Below are 27440 nucleotides of genomic sequence, written 5' to 3'. Positions count from 1 at the left end.
CTTATTTGAATGGTGCTTTAACATCCAATCACTTTTTAGAAAGCTGATTGAACTGAGAGGTGTGTGTGAGATAACTGACGGTTCTGGCCTGCCTTAGTAGAACAGATGGACAGAGTGTAGCTCTTACTCAGAAGGTGCTCAGGATTGAGATCAGCTCTTCCTCAGAAACAACCATTTGGAACTTGTCTCCGGTGATAAGCAGACCTGTAATGATTTAGTTTTGAGTCTTGGGGAGTGGGTTGACTGGGAAGAAGAAGAAGAAATATCCTGCCCTTCTCTCTGAATCAGAGTCTCAGAGCTGCATACAATCTCCTTTATCTTCTTCCCCCACAGCAGACACCCTGTGAGGTGGGTGAGGCTGAGAGGGCTCTTACAGCAGCTGCCCTTTCAAGGACAACCTCTGCAAGAGCTGTGGCTGATCCAAGGCCATTCCAGCAGATGCATCTGGAGGAGTGGGGAATCAAACCTGGTTCCCCAGATAAGAAGGCACCCATTTAACCACTACACCAAACTGGCTCTCTAGAACAGGGGTGGCCAACGGTAGCTCTCCAGATGTTTTTTTGCCTACAACTCCCATCAGCCCCAGCCAGCCTTGCCAATGGCTGGGGCTGATGGGAGTTGTAGGCAAAAAACATCTGGAGAGCTACCATTGGTCACCCCTGCTCTAGAACACTTGAATGTGAGAGAATCTGACCTTGTATTCAGGGCTGAGAAGCTTATCAGAAACCATCTGTTTCTAATTGGAGGCCCTTAGTGATAGCAGGCTATGTAACTGTCACTTGCAGGCGATTAAGGGCTGGAGGTATGTGAAGTGAAAAACAGTCCATTAAGGCCATATCTAGTGAATAGGTGTCTTAGCCATGGTATTTGTTGAAATTGTCTGCTGAAGTGTTCCTTCAAATTTCTGTAATACAAATAAACCCCATCTTTGTTGTTGTTTTTTTAAACCTTGCCTCAGATCTTAGTATCTTACTCTCTACTTCCTGCAACAAAACTTAATTCACAGCAGCAAATCCTTTATTTTATAAACATTTAAATAACCCTGATTTACACACACACCCACCCCAAATTTAGGAGGCTATGTACCTCCGCACTTCTGTCACATTACCGTTTCATGAAGTTTCTCTTTCCTCTACCAGCTGTAAGATAGGAAACCTCTTCCTGGGCACATGGAGGCTGGTACTATTGAATGCTCCCTCATACAAATAATTCCCTCTGTGCAAAAAAACCTAGCTTGTTGAGAGTGGAATGGTTCTAGCCAAACCTGTTTGCTGTGTATGAGGGGAGGTGGAAAAGCATTCTCTTAAGTAACCCCCACTTGCAGTCTGCAGTGGTACAGTCCCTGTGGTAGGCATTGTCTGATCATAGTAGGACTCTCTTGGGCTTTGGAAATAGAAGTATAACTTCAGTTAACTACTACCAGAACTGTATTTCCTCATACTTTAAAAAAAAAAAAAGCTTACTGAAGCAATCCAGATTCTATCACAAGAAGGCTGAACTTTGTTACGTAGATAATGTAGACATATTTGCATAACATTTTTACTATTTACAACCATTAATTCTAGTAGAGAGACAAAAGAGTTTTGTGTAGGGTACCAAAGTCATGCTCCATATATTAATGAAAGAGGAGGCTTTCCCTGAGGGCCCAGACTTGTTTTGTCTTCATAGGTAATAACAAACACTTTGAAATGAGATGAGAACTTAGTGGAATATTAGCCAGTGAAGTTTTGCAAGAATTTGTGTAAATCCCAGACAGGGGACTAGCAGCAGTAATGAGAATCATCAAAAAAAGAAGATGAAGAAGAAGATATTGGATTTATATCCCGCCCTCCACTCCGAAGAGTCTCAGAGCGGCTCACAATCTCCTTTACCTTCTGCCCCCACAACAGACACCTTGTGAGGTGGGTGGGGCTGGAGAGGTGGCCAGCTGACTTGCCGCAGCCAGCCTTGTTGTGGGGGGGGGGGGGAGAAGAATGTGTTTGTGTGTCTTTGTGGTTGTGTGAATGCAAGGGAGGAGGAAGAGACAATGTGGAGGAAGAGACATTGTGCATCTGCTTCCTTCCCTTTCATGGTAACCAGGCCAGCCTTGTGGGGGTGGGGGGGAGAATATGTGCCTGTGTGATTTGTGAATGCAAGGGTTGGTTGTGGAGGAGGAGACCATGCGTGTCCACTTCTTTCTCTTGCAAGGTGGCCAGGCGCTCCTCTGAGCTTGCCGGGGGGCCAGCCTTGGGGCGGGGGGGAGGAGAATGTGTGTGTGCATCTGTCTGTGTGATTGTGTGAGTGCAAGTTTTGGGTGTGGTGGAGGACGAGGAGATAATGTGCGTCTTGCTTCCTTCTTTTGCAAGGTGTCTCCCTTCCACAACTCAGCCCGGGGCTCTTTGTGGACTCACCTCAGCCAGTGCTTCCCCAGAGTATTAACCAGTCTGTTCAACGGGACATCCTTCCTTTGATATAGTGAGGGCTGTTGTGTGTATCACTCTCTGAAATACAATGGTAAATTAAATACATAAAAAAAATATTACATATTCATTATTTCAATTTGTGTTCTGATGTATTGGCCACATAGACCACTTACCACACATATTCTCTTTTAAATCATGTATATTTAAAATGAACCTGTTGCAAGTGAATCAACATAAAAGTTGTGTTTCTGATCTAGTGTATATTAGTGTAATTTCATTTGAGTTTAAGCATCTCATGATCTCATAATAAAGTCTTTTAATACTTGAAACAAGACAGTTACTTAGCATTTTCCTTCCCAAATCTCTTTCCTTTTATTTGTTCCTTGTTTAAATGGGTGTAATGCATATGCTTCAAAGTGCAGCATTTGGAGATGTTATTTCTAAAGATTAATGTCTTATAGTGGTGTAGCTAGAGATTTCTTTTGTAATGCCATATGTGAATATTGTCTGAAGAGATAAATTTATAAGTGTAGACTACGTGCGTGGTAATAGGAGTGATATTTTGGAAATACAAACCCTGGTGATTATAATGTCTTGCCTTCTGATTTGCCATGGGTATTAAAATAACTGACTTAAAGTTCTGTGCTTGAACCATAGCTTTGTTTGCTCAGTCTTAGAACCTCTTTTACCTCTTCTCTTTAATGCTCTGAAAAGATCAGGCTCTGATCTTAAGGATGCTTGGGGAAGTGTTATAATGGAAAATGCCTAATGGAGGTAACTTTTTCTTTCTACTGCCAGAATTATAAGAATTAGCATACTAATTCTCAGCAGTTCTCTCAAATGCAGGCAGTGGTGAGGATCAAGCATTTAAAGAGTGTTCTAAAGCAGTCAGAACTTTGAAACAAGTTCCCTGACATTCTTCAGTTTGCTGTAGCTAGTCATTATATTCTAATATTTTTAGACCCCTTGTTTCTTGCGTGGTGAGTGTGCTAAGTATGTTGTTGTGGGGTGGCCTTCTGTTGTTCATTTGTTGATCCAACCAGGATGGATTTTGATTTCCATAGGTTCTTGTTTTCAGTCAGATCATGTTTCCAGTTCTGGATAATGTCCTGGCAATGATGCTGCTGTTGATATAGCTAGAGGGATTCCTGTGAGATGTTGCTGAATGTTGCAATCCTTTTAAAATGTGGTGGAGATCTCATTTCAGGAATCACCAGTTGTGGGCCCTTGTTTGTTTGTTTTTTGGGACACTGATCTGGCAGCCAAAAATGAACAAAGGAAGTAGCTCTTGACATTAATCATCATTTATTATTTAAATCCTGTTCTTGACATTAATCATCATTTATGTAACACTGTAATGTACAAAGCACTGTATCATCAGCATCCATCTTCTTTGCAGCACTTTTGTGATGCATGTGAATTAATGTAATATGCAGGGCCAGATCTAGGGGTTGGGCACATGAGATACCTTGCCCCCAGCGGCGCCTGGGGAGGCACCGAATTGGGCGCCCCTGGAGGGCAAGTGAGAGAAGCAAGTCAGCAGCCTGGCAGATTGGCTGCTTTTCCCGCCTCTCTCTTTTGCAGAGAGGCATCAAAAGCAGCCCGACCCCCCCCCCCATCTGCCTCCCTCCCCATTTAAAGACCCCTCGGCCAGCTGGCTGGCGGAGTCTTTAAGTGGGAAAGAAGGCAGATGGGCTCCTTTCACTGCCTCTCTGTAAGGCAGAGAGGTGGTGAAAACAGCCTGGTGCCTGGATCTGCCTCCCCACTCATTTAAATGGGGAGGGAGGCAGATTGGCTACTTTCACTGCCTCTCCACAAGGCAGAGAAGCAGTGAAAAGAGCCCCATGCCTGGATCTGCCTCCCCTCCCATTTAAATGGGGAGGGAGGCAGATCGGGTCCTTTCACCACCTCTCCACAAGGCAGAGAAGTGGTGAAAACAGTCCCATGTGTGGATCTGCCTCCCCTCTCATTTAAATGGGAAGGGAGGCAGATCAGATCGGCTCCTTTCACCCCCTCTCAACAAGGGTGGAAAAGCAGCCCCAAATTTTCCCCTCCCCTGGGGTGGGGGAGGCAGCACTCTAGCACTGGTGCTGCCCCACACACACACACCATTTTTTGAGTGGGGGTGCATTTTTTTACTCTTGCCCCCCCCTCAAGACTGGATCCAGAAAGAGCCTATTGCTCCTAGAATACCCACACTGTGTCAACTCCTAAGTTCTTCCCCATCAAACAACTCGATTGGTTGCAAGAGAATACTTTATTTGAGGCTGGCATGACAGGTAGATGAACGTTGCTAAAGCTAGCTTTGTGGGGAAATGCCCCATACATATACCCTGAAAGTGACCATTATGTTATTCAAGCATTCCCACCCCCAAAGACATTCCCAGACAGCCCTCTGAATGCAGGTGCAAGCTAATTGCCGTGAACAAGACTCCCTGGCCTTGAAGTGTCTAGGCACAGGGCAAGAATGATTATGTGATGGTTACAAAAAAGTGTGCGATAGCAGTGTAACTGAAGCAGAGAAAGGTTACTGCAGGGCAGAGGAACACTCTGGTTGATGTTGGTTCTTAATACACTGGTTACATCTCAGCACATTAAGCATGGGAAGAGTACTCTCGACACACTGCCTTCTGTTGGCAACTCTTTTATCTTGGTTCAGATTCAGCAGATGTCAATACTCTTATACACTCCATAAAACTTCGCACAGGAGAAAACTGTTTGCTTAACATGACCTCTGTGACCTCATAACCTGCACTTACTTCATAACATCCCCAGCAGAATTAGGGCTGAAGGTGATTTCTTTTAAGGCCCAGTGACTGAACTATGGTATACATCTTTATTTTATTTATTATATTATATTATATTATATTATATTATATTATATTATATTATATTATATTATATTATATTATATTATATTATATTATATTATATTTATATCCCACCCTCCCCTGACGGGCTCAGGGTGACCAACAACAGTCAAAACAACATAGAATTAAAAATAGAATTGCAATAAAATCATTAAAATCATTTCATACAGTTGCAGTTGCAATTATAATCCCTAGGATCCAAGTTCTTATTTAGCACTACATGAGTTCGATCCCAGCAGAAGCTGGTTTCTGGTAGCCGGCTCAGGTTGACTCAGCCTTCCATCCTTCCGAGGTCGGTAAAATGAGTACCCAGCTTGCTGGGGGGAAAGTGTAGCTGACTGGGGAAGGCAATGGCAAACCACCCCGTAAAAAGTCTGCCATGAAAACATTGTGAAAGCAATGTCACCCCAGAGTCGGAAACGACTGGTGCTTGCACAGGGGACTACCTTTACCTTTATAATGATGTTGTTAGATGTTGTTTGGTGCTCTACATTTATGCTGGGATGGGTTCTTTCTTTGCTGTCACATGAGTATTGTTCTCCCATACCCACCTTTCAGTTTTTGAGATTACTACAGGTGTTGCATCTGTACTAATGCATTCATTGATGGTGCTGGAAAGTGCCATCAGATTACAGCCACTTTATGCTTACTCTGCATGATTTTTTAAATTATTTGTTTACTTAAAAAAAAACTGGGGGTTCAGAAAAGAGAAAAAGAAAAAAATGGGTTATACAACATAATTACATTTGTCAAAGAGAATGTTTTCCTTTACATCCCCTTTGTTATAATTTTAAGTTGTTATTTATAAAACACAATGATTGTTGTTTCTGTTGGGGTACAATTGTTTTCATCATTTAAATTTTAAGTTTCAAATTTGATATCGTATACATTTTAACTACAGCACTGGTTTCATCATTACTACATATTCAGCATAATATATTTTTGCCACATTTGGATTTTTAGTAATATATCATGGTGTAAAAGAAAGTCCATTACAGAGGTGTTGAACTTATTTGGAACGAGGGCCAAATCTGACAAAAATGTCACATTGTTGGGCTGGAGCATGCATGCCATACAATGTAAAATCAGGTACTGGAGATATAAACTTTATAAAGGTGATTTCAGATTGGAATGACAGTAGCAGGCTTGATTGGATTAGGTGTGATATGCAGAGGGGTAGTCGGAATAGAGGTACCAGTTTTGGTAGTGAGACAGGAAACCTAGGTCTCAATTCCATCCAGGGGAATTCAGTCCAGGAGGATGCAAAGAATAATGGACATAAATCTGGGATTAAAAACCACAACGTTCAATTCCTGACCTAAGAGTAGCAGTGCTCTTACAAAGGAATCTCAGTGGGAGATTAGAGAGACTGTTGAATTGCAATTGATAAAGAAGCTCAACATAATGCATCTCCCTGGACTGAATTGAGAGCTAGTTTTCCTGTCTCATTACCAATATGTACTATTATCATTTGGCATGTGACATCACTCCACTCTCCAAGATGTATGGAATAATCCAGGTGTTATAATTCCTAATCAGGGTCTTATTGAAAGAAAAGAAATCCACATAGCAATAGAGAAATCCAGTCTTCTTTTTTTTAAACTTTTCAGAATGATCCAAAGGGTATATTGTGCTTGTCCGAGGAATCCATCCACCCACCCTCCCTCCAAATAAAACATGCTTGCGCACAAAAGCTTATTCATGGAATAAAACATTGTTGGTTTTGAAACTGTGTTCTCTCTCTCCCCCCCCCTCTCCCTCCTCCCTTTCCCTCCCCAATAGAGGAGGAGCAGCCCCAGAGAAGGAAGCAGGAGCTCTGTGGGGGGAGGGGAGCAGGAAGCAAAAAGCCACTGAAGGAGCTGGATTGGGCGGGGGGGGGGGGGGACAAAGCTGTGATGCAGATGCAGCCTTAGAAAAGGAAGCAGGAGTAGGAAGTTGCTTGGGGGCTGGATTTGAGCCCTGCGCAGGATGGACACAACTTGTGAGCTGAATATTTGACACCCCTGATCTATTATATATCTCTAGGGGTCCCAAATCCCCCGCTAGGCCTGGAGACCCCCGATTTGGAGCCTCCTCCTCCCGCTGGCCATAAAAGGGAAAGCGGGGGGGGGAGGGGGAGAACGGCAGCCCTTCCCACCCAGCCCCGATCGCAGCAGCCAGAGCTCTTCCGTTTTCTCAGGCTGCTTCCCGCCCCCAGTCAGCTGGCCGGTGAAGGGAGGGGAGCCCAGCCATGCCCCCAAAGGACCATGTGCCTTTGCACCTCCGGAGGTGAGTGAGTTCTGTCTCCTGCATCAGATTTCCCAGAAAGGGGGGGGCGGGGGGGGAGAGGGAAACGTCTTCTCATAGGGTATAATGGGGAATTGATCTGGAGGTTTCGGGGGCTCTGGGGGAGCTGTTTTTTGAGGTAGAGGCACCAAATTTTCAATATAGTATCTAGTGCCTCTCCCCAAAGTATCCCCCAAATTTCAAAACGATTGGACCAGGGGGTCCAATTCTATGAGCCCCAAAAGAAGGTGCCCTTATCCTTCATTATTTCCTATGGAAGGAAGACATTTAAAAAGGTGTGCTGTCCCTTTAAATGTGATGGCCAGAACTCTCTTGGAGTTCAATTATGCTTGTCACACTCTTGTTCCTGGCTCCGCCCCAATGTCTCCTGGCTCCACCCCCAAAGTCTCCTGGCTCCACCCCCAAAGTCCCCAGATATTTCTTGAATTGGACTTGGCAACCCTATATATCTCAGATAGAGAACCTATTTATATTCAGGGTACTATATTTGGAATGGATTTTAATTCTACTATCTAATTACCATGTATTTTGTATACAATATTTTATCTCTTTGTCTTCTAATAGCATACTACATATAATACACATGCCATCTTCCCTCAAATTTCATAATAAACTTGTTTCTCAAATAGATCATTAATTTTTCTATCACTGCATACTGAGCAAGTTTATTTTCCCATTTTTCTGAAAGTGGACAGACGTCTAGTTTCCATTTGCTGCATAAATAGTTCTTGCCACTGACACCAGTATTTCTTCTAAAATTTTTGGTAATTGGCTAGGCAGAACATTTGTAGCAAGGTTTTGGCTTCCATTGGTAATGTAAACTTTAATGTATTTTGCATTTTTTAGTGTATTTCTTTCCAGTATCTTCTTTTTTTCATTTTTAAAAATCCACCACATATGAAAGTTCCATCTTGACATTTCCAACATTTTCCTTGTTTTTATGTGCTTTCTCAATGTCCATTGGAGTTATATACCATCTGAAAAAAATTTGGTACCGATTTTCTCTTAGTGTCTGGCTGACTGTTGTCATTTCCATTGTTCCGTAGATACCCGTTCCTTAAGGTTTGTATCCATTTAATCATATATTTTTTCACTTGTTCATCTTCCATTTCTAGCTGGAGTAAAGAAGAAGAAGAAGAATTGCAGATTTATACCCTGCTCTTCTCTCTAAATCAGAGACTCAGAGCAGCTTACAATCTCCTATATCTTCTCCCTCTACAACAGATACCCCGTGAGGTGGATGGGGCTGAAAGGGCTCTCACAGCAGCTGCCTTTCAGAGACAACCTCTGCCAGAGCTATGGCTAATCCAAGGCCATTCCAGCAGGTGCAAGTGGAGGAGTGTGGAATCAAACCCGGTTCTCCCAGATAAGAGTCCACGCACTTAACCACTACACCAAACTGGCTCTCTTATATATCTTATATATCTATCGTAGTAAGTGCTCTTTTTGTTTTGTAATTAGTTGGTCAAATTTAGTAGCATCTCTTAGAACTCCACCTTCAGTTCTGCAGAGGTATATATATATATATATATATACACACACACACACATATATTGGGCACTGTGTGACACAGAGTGTTGGACTGGATGGGCCATTGGCCTGCTCCAACATGGCTTCTCTATGTTCTTATGTTCTAACCTCCACCAGTAGTTGAGGGGATGGGGGACAAGGTACCAGGGGTAAATTACTCTGAGGGCACAGAAACACTATGCCATAACTGTTTGAAATTATACTGAGTATCCAGTGATCTTGGTAACATCCTGCCAAGAGAAGTGGGTAGGAATCTCCTCTATGTTTGGTGGAACCAGGCATGAGCTGCAATTGTCAAAAACTTTGGTTGGTTTAGGAGATTGTACCCTCAGTTTCCACTGAAGTCAGGAACCTTTGTTTCTGCTGAGGAGGAGGTTGTGTGGCCAGAGGATAAAGGAGGCCAATTATAATAGTAGGAGTAGGAAATTGATGAACCCTGAGTGTTTATCATCATGCCATAGTCCTATCACAACGAGCTTCTATTGGGAACATAAGCAAAGAGTCTGAGAGTCTTGATAAATTCCAGCATGTAAACCGTATTCTCAAAAGTCAGTCGTTGATTATTCTTTCTTGTGCTATGATCTTTTTAGGTGATTTTGAGAATCAATAATTAATTGTCTTCATAAAGATCTGCTGATTCTAATTTTACTGTTCTTTGCTTTGGTTTTTAATCAGAGCAGACCTGCTGCTTGGTAATATAATTTTATATTTGGGACTGCTAAACCTCCTCTCTTTTTCTCATCTTGTAATACTTTGAAACTTATTCTTGGTTTTTTGCCATTCCATATAAATTAATTTATCTGGCTCTACCCCTTTTTACAATATTCTTTCTTCTATGTATATGGGTAACATTTGGAATAAAAAGTTTAATTTTGGCAGCACATGAATTTTCCTTGTAGAGATTCTTCTCAGCCATGAGATTTTTAGTTTTTTCCATCTTTATAATCTGCTTAAATTGATTTCCATTTTTTCTGATAGCTATTTGTAAAAAGTTTACAGTTGTGCCCAGTCACATTTATTCCCAAATATGTAATAGAGTCAGTAAAACACTTTGTGCTCTTTATAATCCTTTAAATATCTTTTTATAATCTTTTATACATTTTTTTATTGTTGTGTTAAAATACCATTTTGGGGAGGGGGTTTCTTTTAATTTTAGGGATCCAAATTCTTCAGTACGTTCAATTTCATATTACAACAATTTCTCAGAATTTAAGATTGTTAGAACCATGTTCTCTGCAGAACTTTTCATTTTGAATTCTACATCATCTGTGCTCAGGCAATCAAAGTGTGCAGTAAATTTCAGTCCTTCCCTTTTGAGCCCTGATACAGGTTCTACAGGAGGTTCATTATATAGTTCCTGGTTTTTAGATTTTTAAATTCAGTTTTAAGTGGATTATCTGTGCTGTATGTAATGTAATCAAGTTTTTGACACATTTTATTATTACATTTTAAGTGTAGTATTCCTGACGTTTTGTTTTATCAGATTTGGTCATGGACTGTAATAAAACTGAATCTGAATCATCATCTACTTTTATTCCCTTAATTCTGCCATTTTGTTTAAAATCTCTTTCTAGTATACAAATAATAAAGGACGCCCCTGTTGTGTTCCTTTTTCAATTGAAATTGCTTCTGTTAGTTTCCCTTTAATTAAGATTAATTAATTGGTTCAAGTATATTCCATGCATCCAGCTCCAAAATGCAGGACTGCAGTCCATATTTTGTAAGACATTCAGTAAGAAAGGCCATATTAAATTGACAAGCGCTTTCTCTGCATCTAGAAAAAGAAACACTGCTTTCTTTCTCTTTGTATTCACAAATTCAGTTGCATCTATTAGAATCATAGAGTTGGAAGGGACCTCCAGGATCTAGTCCAACCCCCATGCATAATGCAGGAAACCCACAAATACCTATCCCAAATTCGCAGGATCTTCATCACTGTCAGATGGCCATCTAGCCTCTGTTTAAAAACCTCCAAGGAAGGAGAGCCCACCACCTCCCGAGGAAGCCTGTTCCACTGAGGAATCGTTCTAATGTCAAGAAGTTCTTCCTAATGTTGAGCCGGAAACCCCTTTGATTTAATTTCAACCCATTTCTCTGGTTATAAATCTTTTATTATCTTTCATCTACTTCTGATATAAAACCCAATTGCTCAGGTTATATTAAACTTGGTATGCATGTTCTTAATCTTTCTGCCAGTATTATGGCAAAATTTTATGGTCTGTATTCAACAGAGAAATAGGTCTACCTGACTGTGGTAATGATGCATCATTACCCTCTTTATGTAGTTGTGTTATCCATGTCAGGGATATTGTCTTTTTTGTCTTTTTCTTCCTTATCTCATTAATAACTTTTTGTAGCAGTATTATTAATACTTGTTCAAGATGTTTATAATACGTTGCTGATTTATTGCTAGAGAGACTTCTTGAATTGTTACTCTTTTATTTAATTTCTATGTTCTGAAATAAACTTTGCAATTGGGATGTCTTTTAAATATTTTCTTATTCTTCCTTCTGTAGCAAACTTCTATTTGTATAATCCTGAGAGAACATTAATAAATTGATCCTGTATTTCTTTCTCTGCATATGTAATTTGATCTCCTTTCTTTACACTGGTTATTACTCTTTTTTCTGTTTTCCTTCCTGAGACAATACACAGGGGTGGCCAAAATGTGGCTTAGGAGCCACATGCAGCTCTTTCACACATATTGTGCAGCTCCCAGAGGTTGAGGAGGAACTTAATGCAGGCTTAGCATTGGAACTTGAATTAGCCTCTGAGCATTGCCCCATAGGTAGGTGTGTGAAAGGATGGAAGAGGGAAAAATAGGCAGGCTTGCAAGCTCCTCTCCTCCACCACAGAGGTCGCCTGGAGACCTAGACCGGGAAAAGAGTGCAAGAGTGTTTAAGAAAAACTCTTTCAAATCTTTTTTACACTTATTTATTACATCGTCTTGTACTAAAAGACTATCATTTAATCTCCATCTTCTTGATTCTCTGTTCCATTGCAAGACTACTTCTATGGGACTGTGGTCTGAAAATACCTTCAGTTAAATCTCTACTTTTTAAAAATTCTGTATCAAACTTCTTTATATCCAGCACATGTCTATTCTTGAATTTAGGTAATTTTCTACTTTTAATATTCCCTGATCTGTTTGGGGTTTTTTGTTTGTTTGTTTTGGTCTAGTACTCTGTTCACATCTCCAAGAATCATTATTTACTCATCTTGGAAATCTAGCATAGTTTTTTTTTTGTGGGGAGGGGGATCTCAAAAAATATATGCACCTCATTTTGTGCATATATTGTTGCTATAGTGCATTTTTTGCCTTCTGGGTGTCTCATTTTTAAAATTAGGTATCTTCCATCTGAGTCTCTTAATTCTAATACTTCTAATTGTGGGTTGTTTATGTAAATTACTACACATTTTTTATTTTGTGCTAAGCAAGATATGTTTTACCGAATGTTTTGTTTAAAATGTATTCATATTTCTTCATTATATGAGTTTCTTGTAGGTATATCAGTGTTTTATTTTTTCAGTTGGTTGAAGATTTTCTTGTGTATTGAAGTAGAATTCAGTCCATTGATACTTATTAATACTATTTTTAATGTATCCATTTTTCCCTGATGTTGTTGCAATGTCCAACTTTTCCTTTTTTATGCTTGTTTTTTCTTCGGAAATTTTGTTCTATGAACTTTACTTTGAGCTGCTAGCAGATTGCTTTGAATTACTTGGAGATTCTCCTGTTCCTCTGTGTAAGTCCTGTGCTTGCAGTTCTTCAGCCATTGCTTAACTTATTCCTCTGTTGCGATTATTTTTCTTCCTTTTGGTGAAAATACCTTCTGTTGCAAATGGTATTTTCCAATGATATTTTATTTTTTTTGTAAGATCTATCAAAAAGTCGTTCCTCTAAAACACAGATTATTAGATCTGCATTGAGCTTCCAGGATTTCAATTCTTAGTTCTGCCTTCTCAATCCAAAAATCCTGCCTTTCTAGATGTGTGCCAGTTTGGTGTAGTGGTTAAGTGTGCAGACTCTTATCTGGGAGATTCTCCACTCCTCCACTTGCAGCTGCTGGAATAGCCTTGGGTCAGCCAAAGCTCTCACACAGTTGTCCTTGAAAGGGCAGCTTCTGTGGGAGTTTTCTCAACCCCACCCACCTCACAGCGTTTTTGTTGTGGGGAAGGAAAGTAAAGGAGATTGTGAGCCACTCTGAGACTGTGATTCAGAGTGAAAGGCGGGATACAAATCCAATATCACCTTCTTCTTCTGATTTTTATAATTTCTTGTGTTTGTTCTTGTAATTTTAAATTAATTCCTGATAATCCAGCCAATATCTCTTGACACACTTATTGAATTCTGGGTTCTTTCTTCAGATTCTTGAATATTTCTCTTGAACACTCTGAATATTCTTTAAGGTTATTTTCTCTGAATATTGAATAGTCAGTTTAGTTCTTTTTTCAAATTGTTGTATTTGATGCACCAATATTTATGATTTTTTTTCACCATTGTTACAGTTCTTAGGTCCTCATCTGTACTTCCGTTCTCAAGTCCTCTTTGATGTGTTCCAGTTGTCATTTTTCATTTTTCTATTTTTAAAAATATTGTACATACTTTCCATATATTATTCCCATGTACTGTTTTCTGTGCAAATATTAAATTCACAACAAAGTTTATACTGTTTAAATGTCAACTAAAGTATCCAGTAAAATAAAAAATGGTATTCTCTGTAGTTCTTATTAAAAGGGGCTAAATGTGGTAAGTAATTAATGTTCTGAAAAATATAGATGAGAAAGGTAGTTTATATTCTGATCATTAAATCACAAACATCAACCTATCAGCAATAGAACAGTTTTTTTCTGTTAAAATCGTAATACAGTAAAGCAGGAGAGAAAGGTGATAAATGAGAAGGGGGAGGGGAGGGGAAAAGGAAGGGAGAGCAATGAGGAAATGGGGAGCATCAGATTTGTTTCCCAGTTAGGGTTGCCAAGTCCAATTCAAGAAATATCTGGGGACTTTGGGGGTGGAGCCAGGAGACATTGGGGGTGGGGCCAGGAGCAAGTTGTGACAAGCACAATTGAACTCCAAAGGGAGTTCTGGCCATCACGTTTCAAGGGACTGAACACCTTTTAAATGCCTTCCTTCCATAGGAAATAATGAAGGATAGGGGCATATAGAATTGGACCCCCTGGTCCAATCTTTTTGAAACTTGGAGGGTATTTTAAGGAGAGGCACCAGATGCTGCGCTGCAAATTTGGGGCCTCTACCTCAAAAAACAGCACCCGCAAAGCCCCAGATACTTGTGGATCCATTCTCCATTATTTCCTATGGGAATAGCTCTCCATAGGGAATAATAAAGTTCCCAGCAGATATTTCCCTCCCCTCCCCCCGCTTTCTGATGATCCTGAAGTGGGGGGAGGGCCTCCAAACCAGGGGATCCCCTGCCCCCACCTGGGGATTGGCAACCCTATTCATATCTATAACTTGTGAAGAGACAAACCAGCAGTACAGCTGAGCATGCATTCCCAGCACAATCAGACCCTACAGAAGGAAAAAGGGCTCTCAGCAGCGGTCTCCAACAGACACATGCAGCTAGGAATCTGCATCCGAAGCACCCCACTTTCCCCGGTGCCCCTATCCTAGAAGCCTTCCAGGGTCAGCAGCCACTCACCCCCTCTCTGGAACGCAGGCAGCCTCTTCCGCACAAAGACAACCGCCAATAGCGGGCAACGACTCGAGGTCGCTCCACCGCCCTACGCCAAGTATTCCTCTGTTTGCTAAGCATTTTGGGAAATGTAGTCCGTAGTGGACTTCAAGTGTTCAGTGATCTGTTTGCCGTTCTCCCCCTCCCCTCCCCCCGCTTTCCCTTTTATGGCCAGCGGGGGGAGGAGGCTCCAAATCGGGGGTCTCCAGGCCTAGCGGGGGATTTGGGAACCCTATTCCCAGTACACTGATTTATCTAAGGACTTCAGTGGGAAAAACCCCAATGTTTTCAAGTTATTTTTTCATTCTGGGAAACAGGAAAATATTAACAGATGAAAATAAATAAATCTTGTCTTTCCAGTGAGCTGGTTGTCTGTTGAAGCTGAGTTTTTAAAATCCCCACTACACATTACAGCTGAAACACTGAGTGCTTCAAACATATTTCATCAAAGATTTAAAAAGAGAAAGAAGAGAAAGTCAAAATGAAAATAATCAATTATATATTCTACAGAGTAAATAACATAAAAAACAGCTGCACTTAGTATTTTCATTCATTGAAGCTGAGTTTTTCTCGGAAAACGGCCAAGTGCTGTTCTGCCGAGATAAAGTTCTTTAAAACTAGTTACATAAATTTCTTGCTAAATAACTTATTAAAGGTCAAAGTTTATCAGAAGTCTTGCTCCAAAGTCATAAATTTTCAATGAGGATCCCACTTATCACTGTATATTGGAAGCTGACTTCAAACACTGCTGGATGATGACCAGTCGTTTTAAATATGATTGCAGTTCTGGGAGTCCAAAAGATTGCAAAGATTACTGAATCCAAGTTGATTGGGGGGAGGGATAAAGAGATAAAAATCAGTTGGGGTTGGCTGACCTTATTGGCAAACAGCCCGCTATCTCAGCTGCCCTTGAAGCCAAGTGGAAACCTGGTTTATCAAGTGTCCCCCCCCCCCCCGCGGGTTCATCTGTCAGTTGGATTCATTAGCTGTAGATAATTTATTTTATTATTCATTTATTCAAATATTTATATCCCACTCCACACCCCCTAAATTCACAGGATCTGTATTGTTGTCAGATCCTGTAGTTCTTATTAAAAGGGGCTAAATGTAGTAAGTAATTAATGTTCTGAAAAATATAAATGAGAAAGGTAGTTTATATTCTGATCATTAAATCACAAATATCAACCTATCAGCAACAGAACAGTTTTTTTCTGTTAAAATCGTAATACAGTAAAGCAGGAGAGAAAGGTGATAAATGAGAAGGGGGAGGGGAAAAGGACCCTGGGCCGTGGACTAGTATCGGTCCATGGCCTGTTAGCAACCAGGCCGCGAGTTATATAATTATTTCATTATATATTACAATGTAATAATAATAAGACAGCAACACTGGATTTATATCCTGCCTTCCACTCTAAGCCTCAGAGTGGCTTACAATCTCCTTTCCCTTCTTCCCCCACAACAGACACTCTGTGAGGTAGGTGGGGCTGAGAGAGCTCTCACAGAAGCTGCCTTTTCAAGGACAACTCTGTGAGAGCTATGCCTGATCCAAGGCCATTCCAGCAGCTGCAAGTGGAGGAATGGGGAATCAAACATGGTTCTTCCAGATAAGAATCCACACACTTAACCACTATACCAAACTAATAGAAATAAAGTGCACAATTGTATCATCCTAAAACCACCCTCCCCCCGGTCTGTGGAAAAATTGGCCTCCACAAAACCGGTCCCTGGTGCTAAAAAGGTTGGAGACTGCTGATCTAGCCTGTGTTTAAAAACCTCCAAAGAAGGAGAGCCCACCACCTTCCAAGGAAGCCTGTTCCACTGAGGAACCCCTCTAATGGTCAGGAGGTTCTTCCTAATGTTGAGCCGGAAACTCTTTTGATTTAATTTCAACCCACTGGTTCTGGTGCTACCTTCTGGGGCCACAGATAACAATTCTGCTCCATGACAGCCCTTCAAATACATGAAGATGGTGATCATATCACTTCTCAGCTGCCTCCTCTCCAGGCTAAACATTCTCAGCTCCTTCAACCTTTCTTCATAGGACTTGGTCTCCATACCCATCACCATCTTTGTCATCCTCCTCTGGACCCATTCCAGCTTGTCTACATCCTTCTTAAAATGTGGTGCCCAAAACTGAACACAATACTCCAGGTGAGGTCTTACCAGAGCAGAGTAAAGCAATACTATCACTTCACATGATCTGGACACTATGCTTCTGTTGATACAGCCCAAAATTGCATTTGCCTTTTTAGCCACCGCATCACACTGTTGACTCATGTTCAGCATATGGTCCAACTAAGACTCCTAGATCCCTTTTGCACATGGAGCAAGTCTCCTCCATCCTATAAGCATACATTGGATTTTGCCTAACTAAATGCAGAACTTTACATTTTTCCCGGTTAAATTTCATTTTACTCCTATCTGTTTTTAGCTTTTTAGCCCAGTTTTCCATCCTGTATCCCGTTTCTGTCTTCTATTGCATTTGCAACTTCTCCTAATTTTGTATCATCTGCAAATTTAATTAGCGTTACCTCTATTCTTTTATCAAAATCATTTATAAAGATGTTGAACAAAACAGGTCCCAGGACAGATTCTTGAAGCACTCCACTTGTCACTCCTCTCCAAGAGGATGAGGAACCATTCACAATTAGTCACAATAAGAACATAAAGCAGCATATGAGTTTATGTGGATTCCAGCCTTAGCTTTGTGGCTGGAATGGAGAAAGCTGCAGATTTCAGAACACCCTTCTGCCAAGAAGTTCTCTTTCTGTTTCTTCTTACATAAGACAAGGCAAAGTGGTGCCCGACACAACTTGGTCCTATTTGAAGAGATCCTATTCCCGAGCCCTTGCTCTTGGCCCCCCACCCCACATGCAGTGATGAGGTTACAGCAATAGATGAGGCTTTCTGAGAGTGTGGAATCTCACCACTAGAACTCCCTCCATTGGGAGGCTTGTCTGGCACCTACTGTACTGTATTTTAGGAAAACAGAGGTAAAACATTTTCTTCAGCCTGGCTTTTATCAGAAGAGTTCTTTCATTTTTAGCTACCTTTTTTCTAGCCTAACACCTGTTTAATGAATGCTATATGAGGCTACTGTGTACATGTTTTATCCCTTTTTTATGTTTCCAGTGGGCTCTTTGCTTGTTCTGTTGCCAATTTCAATTGTTATTATTTTTGTTTTTATCATTTTAATGTTGCATTGTGAACCAACTTGGGAAGGTATCTGGAGAGGGAACATACAAATCCCCAATTCAAATACATACGAACACAGGAATATTTTAGAAATTGTTTGCAAGATAGAGCATGTGTTGTTATTGTAGTATTTTTCAAAGAAGCACAGAACTCTTGTTTGCTGTCTCTTATAAATTATCTTTGTGGGGTAGAGGTGTGTGAAAAGGTTGGAACGTAACCTAAATTAGAGACACAGTGTGTATAAATGAAGGCTGGGAGTTCCAGGGCTGGGGGTTGGGACAAAGGGGAGTTAATTTCTCTGTAAAATTTTGTTTATAAGACTGGTCCCCTGCTGAATAATTATGGTAATGTATTCTCTGAATAGTTGTCCAAATTGTATAATCCATTTAAAGCAATCCAAAGGTAAATTTCACTATTAAATGCACTGTGGCATGTGTTGAGAAAAGTGGGATAATATCATAAATGGACTGTTTTGAAAGACCACCTAGCTGCTAGCTGAGCTGAAAAAGCAGCTGAAAGCCAATCCTTTAAAGCAGATGTTTTTTGCCTACAACTCCCATCAGCCCCAGCCATTGGCCATGCTGGCTGGGGCTGATGGGAGTTGTAGGCAAAAAACAGCTGGAAAGCTACCGTTGGCCACCCCTGCTTTAAAGCAGGGGTGTCAAATATCCAACCCTCCCAGAGCTTTAATCAGGCCTGTGGGGCTCTTTTCTCCCCCTTCCTCCCCCTCCTATCCTCACCCTTTGAAGTCCCGAAGCAAAGCTACAAAGAAAATGTGGGTGGATTTTCCATTAACGTCTCTGTTCCCAGATAGATAGGGCCCAGAGACCTTAATGGGAAATCTGTTATACATTTTCTTTGCAATTTTGTCAATGCTGCAATGTGTTTCAATGAAATGGAGATCAGTTTCAGTTTTCAGTGTTCCTATAGTCAGAAACTCATGTTTCTTAGAGTTGTGCCTTGCAAATAAAGGGTTGATACTTTGAGCCAGCTTGTCTCTGCTCAGTGGACCCAAGAACTAATGCCTAGTGAGTACTTTAACCTGGGAACCCACAGCCAAAGGGGAATATTACACTGGAGAGCCATTGCAAATCTGAGTAGACTACGGGAAGGGTGGGTTGGAAAAGCTTGCACTTCCATTTCATTTTTCCCCAGGCTCAGAGCATTTTATATTCTGTGATCCTTGTGCTTTTAGTTTAAAAATTGCATTGTCAAATCCCACTACCCCCTTTCCATTTCAAACAAAACGCTGAAAGAGTTTAAGCATGTTTGTATTTAAGCTAAAACATATCTTTAATTGCGTTCATCTGTGCCATTTATAAAGTTTATATCTCCACTTCGCTAAATTTTATGACACACATGGCACATTTTATGACACATTAAATTTTGTGCCCCACAAAGTCCCATTTGTGTCAGATCTGACTCTACTAACAAATGAGTTTGACAGGGACCCTTTCTGTTTTCTGCATCAGACAGAGAAGGGTGCTCTGATGAGTGTGCTCCAAAGGTTGACTTAAGAGTGGAAGACAGGAGGGCTGTCGGAAAGTGTTAACAGCAGTGACCCCTCTCAAGCTGACCCACCTTCTTAAATTGATCAATCAGCTCTCACATCTTGATGGTATGGCAGACTGGATACTCCTTGAGCCCACCTAAGACTGGTGTTGCTTAGCTCATAGGGGAAATATTGGTTTCAACCTTATCTAGGATGAGAACATTCATAAACAACCTTCTGACAAACAAGAGTTCTGCGGCAAAAACAGCACTAGGTTCATTAATGCAGGTCTGGAATTACTAAGGAAAAAGAAGATGAAGATGATATTGGATTTATATCATACCCTATACTCTGAATCTCAGAGTCTCAGAGCGGTCACAGTCTCCGTTACCTTCCTGCCCCTACAACAGACACCCTGTGAGGTGGGTGGGGCTGAGAGAGCTCTCACAGAAACTGGCCTTTCAAAGACAACTCCTATGAGAGCTATAGCTGACCCAAGGCCATTCCAGCAGCTGCAAGTGGAGGAGTGGAGAATCAAGCCCAGTTCTCCTGGACAAGAGTCCACACACTTAACTACTACACCAAACTATAATAAAGTGATCCCCAGTGTTGTGCCTGTGGGTGCCATGGCACTCACCAGCGTGTTTCCTGGCACCCATTTGTTTCTTCCTCAGGAAAATACCTCCCCCAAAGCAAAAAGCCAATCTTGGTCTTACTCTATCACTTTGGAGCAGGAGATGTGTCAGAAGGGCACATAGAGTAGAAACAGCTGTCTCCACTGAACAGGATACTTAATTAGTATCCTCCCACAATTTTGTGATTTTGCTCTGCATGACACCACTTTATGGTGGTGCCTACTCAGCAATCTCAGGATTCTTTAAGTGTTCACAGGCTCACCAAGGAGTTCACAAGCTCACCAAGCTGTCGTAATACATGAACAGAATCTTGATTGTTCTTAAAGCAGCAAATTAAAGTATTTTTAACATAGAGCGCCAGCATGGTATAGTGGTTAAGAGCAGTGGGCTTTAATATGGAGAGCTGGATTTGATCCCCCTCTCCTCCATATGAGGCCTGCAAGTGAACTTGGGCCATTCACAGTTCTCTCAGAATTCTCTCAGCCCCACCTACCTCACAAGGTGCTTGTGGGGAGAGGAAGGGAATGCGACAGTAAGCAACTCTGAGACGACTTCAGGTAGAGAAACCTACTTGTCTTCATATTGATGGCAAGAATTTGAACGGTTTATGAGTAGTGAATAACATAGACCAATGTATGATATATCCTTAGCTAAGGTCATTCCTTCTCTTCCGTTTTCTTTTTTTCACTTAACTGAGAAGTTCATTATTTAGTAGATTCTTTCCTCTCTTGAATTTCATTCATTATTGCCAAGCATTTGTCTTCTGCTATTTTAATAAATGAACTTAAACAGTTTTTGAAACTGAATTGGATTATTGAGTCACACTTACCAATTTTATTCTCTTGTAGACTATAGAGTCTAACTGGCGATGTGGAAGGCACAACTTGCAAAGAATTCAGTGCCGATCTGAAAACAGCAAAGGGGTTTACTGCCTACAGTATGATGATGATAAGATCATCAGTGGCCTTCGAGACAACTCCATTAAGGTAAAGGACTTTTTCCTCTACTTTGTCTGGAAGGCAAGCCACCAATACTCATGCTGAATTTGGGCTGGTGTGGCTGGCTGCACTTTCCAAAGGGATTTTCCTGTACTCATCTGTTACTGTATAGCAGCAGGACACTTGCCTTGGAGCGGAGGAGCATTCAAGGTCTTGTTTTTTTCTGCTTATATCAGAATTTTGAAAACAAGTGCTAGAGATATAATCCAAAAGTTGTCATACTGTGTATACTCTTGTGTATACATCAGAAATCACATTTACTTAATTTGTACCCTTCTAGTTGGGGGGAAAGGCTAGAAAGGGGGAGATTGGGCCTAGGAGATGTTACAGAGCAACAGTAATTTGTTACACATCAGTTTTATTTCTTCCCACCCAATCAATTTCAAGATGTGTGGGGGTGTCTTTCTCCCACATCAGCACAGGTCTGCATATTCTTCCTCTTTCTAAAAGATTTAAGGTACAAAAACAAAACAATGGATTTGTTCAGATCTTTAGGTTTGTTTAATCTAACCCATGCTATCGCATAGACTTTGATTTGGGTGCAGTAAAGGCTTTGGGTGTCTCAAACTGGATCTGAAGTCAGGATCATATTGAGAGGTAATAAACCTCTGACACCCGGTGCTAGGAGGGCCTCCCGGTGCTAGGAAGCCCTGACTTCTGTGCATTGCCGGCCCTGGGGCGCATGGCTCCCAGCCCAGCGCCCCCCCCCGCCACACTCAATCTCGCTCACGCACCTCCAGTGACAGTTGCCACCCTCCTCCTCCCCGCTCACCGTGACAACACTGAACCCTGCCTGCCTGCCTCCCCCCCCCCACCGCCGCCCTTCCCTTTTGCTGCTTTTTTCCTCCCCAGCTTGTTGCAACAACACTGGACCCTACCGGTGAGGCAGCCCCACTCAGCAGCGGCAGGGGAGGGAAGGCAAAGCAGGCAGGCAAACTAGGTGGTTGTCTTAGGCCCTGCGATTGGGGAGAGCCCAATTTGCCCCCCCCCCTTCCCAGCACCCTAGGCAACTGCCTAGTTTGCCTCATGGGTGAGCCGGCCCTGCCTCTGTGCCCTGTTTGTTGGCCTCTCAGTGTAGCTGGTGGGACCACTGTATGATACAGGACAATGAACTATATGGGCCATGATCTGATTCAGCAAGGCTCGTCTTATGATCTAAAGATGGTTTATTAATCATAGTTAGTGTTAACTGTGGTTTCAGATTACATACAAATGTCGCATCCTAGCTTAAGCTTGGTTTCTTTTCCTGCCAGCACTTCCTGTCTGCTCTCCTTTCAGAGGTACCTCGGAAGAGCCCATGCCTTCTGTCAGCTCTTGCTAGCACCAAGTTTGTCCCCACCCTCCACTCAGAGTCTGTCTTGCAATATTTGACAAAGGGAGCTTTGACTCTCAAAAAGCTCATACTCCAAAAACTTGTTGGTGCCTAAGGTGCTACTGGATTTGGATCTAGTTTGTCTTCTTAGTGGTCTCTGTGCATCACACCCACAGGATTAGGGTGCCTGCGCTGACTGTAATTGGTAACCTACACCTTTTTTCTGGTAGCATGCAGGAGCCCCACTGCACATGCTCACCGGGATGGGTGTGGACATCTCACCAGTTTTCTTCAGACTGCATTCTGATTGGTTGATTTCCAACGTTGTGCTCAGTGAACATACATTTTTTTCTCTGTTAAACTCTTTTTCCTCGACTTCTGTCACCTTCTCTTCCAGTCTTAGGAATGGGCACAAGTCATGATTCATGCTAAAAATTGCCGATTTCTGGTTTGTTCCAAACTGGTTTGGCTGATCTCACCGCATCTGAACATGAACACAAACCAGCTTTTTTTTTTTTTGGGGGGGGGGGGGGGTAGGGGTGTTGGTTCATGTTTGCTTCATTTTTCCAGACAGCCTGATACTGGCATGTGCACTTCTGATCAATTTCCAGTGAAACTGACTAGAAGCAGCAGCTCTGCTCTCCTGGCCTCTGGGCATATTGTCAGTTTCTAGTGAAACTGATTGGATACTGCAGCTCTGCTCTCCCCAGCCCCAGCCCCTGCTCTTCTCATCAGTTTTCAATAAAATTGGTGAGAAGCACAGGGCCAGGAGAGCAGAGCTATGGTGTCTAGCCAGTTTCCAAGCTTCCTGAGGGTGAAACTGACTGGAAGCTGCAGGACGGCTTTCCTTTTTCTCCCCACTCGGGGCATTCTACGCCTTCCCAAACAGAACGAACCAGCAAACCACAAACTGTTCAGGAAATAAAAAACAACAACCATGAACTGAACCATCAATTTGGGTAACCCAAAAAACCACAAAACACATTCCATGCCCATCCCTAGTCTTAGTTCTCTATCAGTTTTTGAAAATGAAGAACACAACTTTTACCTGAAGGTTTCACCCTTTGGGACTAACCCCTCCTTTCCCTCTTCATTTCTCCCTGCTTTTATTTTCCCTGTGTTATGGGAAACTGCTGGGGCCCTTTAAAATGCTGAACAAAGTGCAAGACCAAAATTTCACTATCTGATGGCCACTCCCTTTGCTCACTGTGTGCGCATCGAATCAACTCGTGCTCCCACTACATGAAATTCTAAAAGCAAACAAGAAAAATCAAGTGGCTCACCTTCAAGCAGTATTATTGAAATCAGCATGTTCTCGGATCTGATGGTGTCGATATCGTCAGCTCCAGGGCTGGCCCTACCAGTAGGCAAACTAGGTGGTTGCCTAGGTTGCCGGCAGACTAGGGGAAGTCACTGGGTAACTGCCTCTCCAAGTCCCCCTGTGCCGCTTGGGAGTCTTCCAAGAGGTGCAGGCTGAGGGGTCTTTCTCCATGCACTCCCCTGGGGTGCAAAGGCAGGGAAAGGAGCTCCTCTCCTCTCTTGGAGTCTCCCAAGATGTGCGGATGGCAGGGGCTTTCTCCCTGCCTTTGCACTCCTGGGGTGCAAAAGCAGGGAGAGGCTCTCCCCGCCTCGCCTCTTGGAGTCTCCCCCAGAGGTGTAGGTGGCGGGGGCTTTCTTTCTGCATTTGCACCCCTGAGGTGCAAAAGCAAGGACAGGATCTCTCCCCCCCTCCCCCCGTGCCTCTTGGAGACTCCCGAGAGGCAAGGATAGTGGGGTTTTCTCCCTGCCTTTGCACTGTCTCCACCCACGCCTCTCAAAATCTCTCAAGAGGCACCGGTAAGGGAGGGGCTTTCTCCATGCCTAAACAGGGAGAGGATCTTTCCCCCTCTTCATTCTAGCCTATTGGCCCATACTTTCCTATGGGCCCATAGGATAGGGATCAGGCCGCCTCTGTAGCATGATGCCAGAGAAGGGGTTTAAAGTTTAAATCCCCTTATCTAGCATCGTGTCACAGCAACAGCCTGATCTCTCAATTCTTTCTTATGGAGGGATCGGGCTGTTACTGCTGCACGACTCTTAGAGAAGGGAATTTAAACTTTAAACCCTTTCTCTGGAGTGGCACTGCAGAGGGGCGCCCAAAGTTAGTTTTTCCTAGGGCGCAAAACTCTCTAGGGCCAGCCCTGGTCAGCCCCGGTCAACATGTCGACTGAACCATTGACATTGCCCTTCATTCAGAGTCTCAGAGAGGCTGACAATCTCCTTTCCCTTCTCCTCCCCACAGCAGACACCTTGTGAGGTAAGTGGGGCTAAGAGAGCTTTCCAAGAACTGCTCTTGAGCAGAACATCTGAGATATGACTGACCCAAGGTAACTCCAGCAGTTGCATGTGTAGGAGTAGGGAGATCAAACACAGTACTTCCAGATAAGAGTACACGCACTTAACTGTATTACCCATGGTTTTAGAGATTCCTACAAGCAATAAATTGTGGCCAGAGAAATGCAGCTTTATTCAGCTTTAACAAATGAAAATATCCCTCACCCACCCAGTGAGCTTTATAAGGAGAAAGAAAAGTCTACTTCACAAGGCTAGCAGTCTGTTCAGGAAACTAGGCTGGAGTGCAGGGTTTCTCTACAGCTTGCACATAGCTTAGAAGTTTGTCCTGCCTTGCTGAGGCCTCTTCACTTCTGAGCTATCTTCTGTGCTTGAAGCTGTTCTCCCTCTGCCATCTGAAGCCACCGTCTTCCAGAGCTGCCACTGAAGCCACCACCACCCTCTCTCCAAAGTTGCCTACTTCTTATCTACACAGTTCTCCCATCCCAGGTGCTCTTCATTTACAACGCTGTGTAGGATTTAACCCCTTGCTGTCCTGGTGCTGCCATTCACATGGAGAAGGGCTGTATGGCTCACCACTTATCTCCTCATGTAATTTCCACAACATTCATAGAATCATAGAGTTGGAAGGGACCTCTAGAGTCATCTAGTCCAAACCCCTGCATGAAGGAGAGCCCACTACCTCCCGAGGAAGCCTGTTCCATGGAGGAATTTTTCTAATGGTCAGGAAGTTCTTCCTAATGTTGAGCTGGAAACTCTTTTGATTTAATTTCAGTAGTTTAAAGATCCAATTAGTCCATCATTCCAAATCTCCTCCAGCTGTGATTTTAAATATTATCATTTCAATTGCAGTCAGACGACAGAGACAAATCTCTTTAACATACATCCAATTATAATCGGGGTTGTGTATTCAGTCCAATTCAAATTGTTACCGATACTTAAAGTTGCTCTTTAACTTTTCGAGGCCTCATTCACAAGAAAAGTAGCCATGTAGTCGACCTCTTTCCCTTCCTTTGAGCTGCCTGCTTGTTGTTATGTAAAATGTAGTGGTATTGTGTATTATGTAGTGGTATTGAAAGCACACTTACTTGCCTAGTAGAATTTCCATGCTTGGGGTACATCAAAAGCTTAATGAAAGGAGCAAAAGAAAGCAGTCGGTGATTACCTTTTTCTGCTGTGTCAGCTATCATGGTGGTGGAGCCTCAGGACATGCAAGAAGGACAGGAGCAGCCGCCGCTGTGCCCCTAACTTCCCACAAAAGTCCCATGCCAAAGGAAAATCCCTCCAGGGTCTTTCTGTGGGGGAGCCACATCTGCGGCCCCCCCTCCAGCCACCTGATTCAAAGTGGCCGCAGGACGATCTGCGGACACCCCTGAGCTCAAGGTGACATAACCCAGAAGCCGAGTCAGACCCATTCTGATGCCAACCGCCCTCCAAAAAGCTCAGGCTTGGACTTGATGTCAAAGTTCTCAAAGCCTGCTAAGAAAAGCAGGGAGCATATGGGTGCAAAGGCAACAAGAAGAAAATACATTAAAAGGGTATGGGGAAATATCAAAGCCCACAGAGCTACCACTCTCAAAGTGTTTTATACACTTCTCCAAGATGTCCTCTACTGGAGCTGACACTCTCTCAAGTGATACCACCTCAAGAACTGCTAGTGTCCCCAATTTGTTGGCTGAACCATCTGGTATCGAGATTGCTCCCAATACAACTGATCCAGTTCTCCAAGTCTGAACAGGAGGAGATAGACTTCACTCAGTGATCCTTCTCTCTATCTCAGAGTGAAGATAGCCTTTCACTGGACCAAGATCGCATAATCTCATTCCAGCATCCTTCTTCAGGCGGTAACCACTACCAGATACCTCAAGGTAAGACAATCTCCTTGACACCAATCACCTCGCAAATGAGACTGATCCCCATTGTTTCGACTGCCGGCATCACCACCCGTCTCTTGGAATCAATGCCAGTGGAAGTATCTCTATGGAGTGTATCTGCCACAGTCAATTTTTTCCTGGCTGCCACCATGTGGGACCTTGGATCAGGACCAGTACTTGGAGATTTCTCATTGGCTGCATGTCATTGGCTGCATGTCTTGCACCATCACCCTCACCCTTCTAAAGCTCCTGCATCGTCAGATCAATCCTGGAGGACTTGTCCCATCCACACTGCTGAGTGTGCAGATCAGAACTCACTGGGCACATCTCACCACCAACACTAAATCATAAAGTTCTGTCGACATGTCATTTGTCAGAACCTTCTGACATTGAGGAACCCATTAAGTGTCTCCAAGGGTGAGTTGGATTGAGGCTTGGGACAGCAGACCTCCAACTGATCTGTTCCCTACCCCAAGTGTGACAGAAAATCTCCCTATCTCACCCTCAGAAGACTTCAAGCCTTACAGTGAGCTGGTCAAGCATATGGCCCTCACCTTAGCTTTATCTACCATCCAGCCCAGGCTGCTGTCACTGATACTGTTTGACTTCATTCAGTTGGACACCTCGGCTGCCATTGCCCTACTGATCACAACATTCATACTTCAGACAACGAAAGCTTTATGGGCAAAACCAGCCTCCACACCTGTCTCATCTTGCAGACTTGACCACATGTACCAAATCCAGGAGGCCGGTACACAGTTCCTTTTCTCTCATCTGAAACCTAACTAAGGTAATGTCTTGGAAAACTGCCTTCCTGGT

General features: G+C 42.7%; 1 protein-coding gene across 5 annotated transcripts in view; it reads left to right on the top strand.

The window, feature by feature from the left end:
• Positions 1 to 27440, top strand: part of FBXW11 (F-box and WD repeat domain containing 11) — a 412946-nt gene that overhangs the window by 304684 nt on the left and 80822 nt on the right. For all 5 annotated transcript variants that reach the window (XM_060232907.1, XM_060232882.1, XM_060232913.1 and 2 more), the window contains one exon: positions 20955 to 21092. In XM_060232907.1, the coding sequence (XP_060088890.1) occupies positions 20955 to 21092 (138 nt within the window). The remainder of the gene's footprint in view (positions 1 to 20954; positions 21093 to 27440) is intronic.

The sequence above is a fragment of the Heteronotia binoei genome, chromosome 1 (assembly GCF_032191835.1).
Source record: "Heteronotia binoei isolate CCM8104 ecotype False Entrance Well chromosome 1, APGP_CSIRO_Hbin_v1, whole genome shotgun sequence".
Taxonomy (NCBI): Eukaryota; Metazoa; Chordata; class Lepidosauria; order Squamata; family Gekkonidae; genus Heteronotia; species Heteronotia binoei.
Note: the sequence above shows the minus strand (reverse complement) of the source record. Positions and strands in the feature narration are given on the sequence as shown.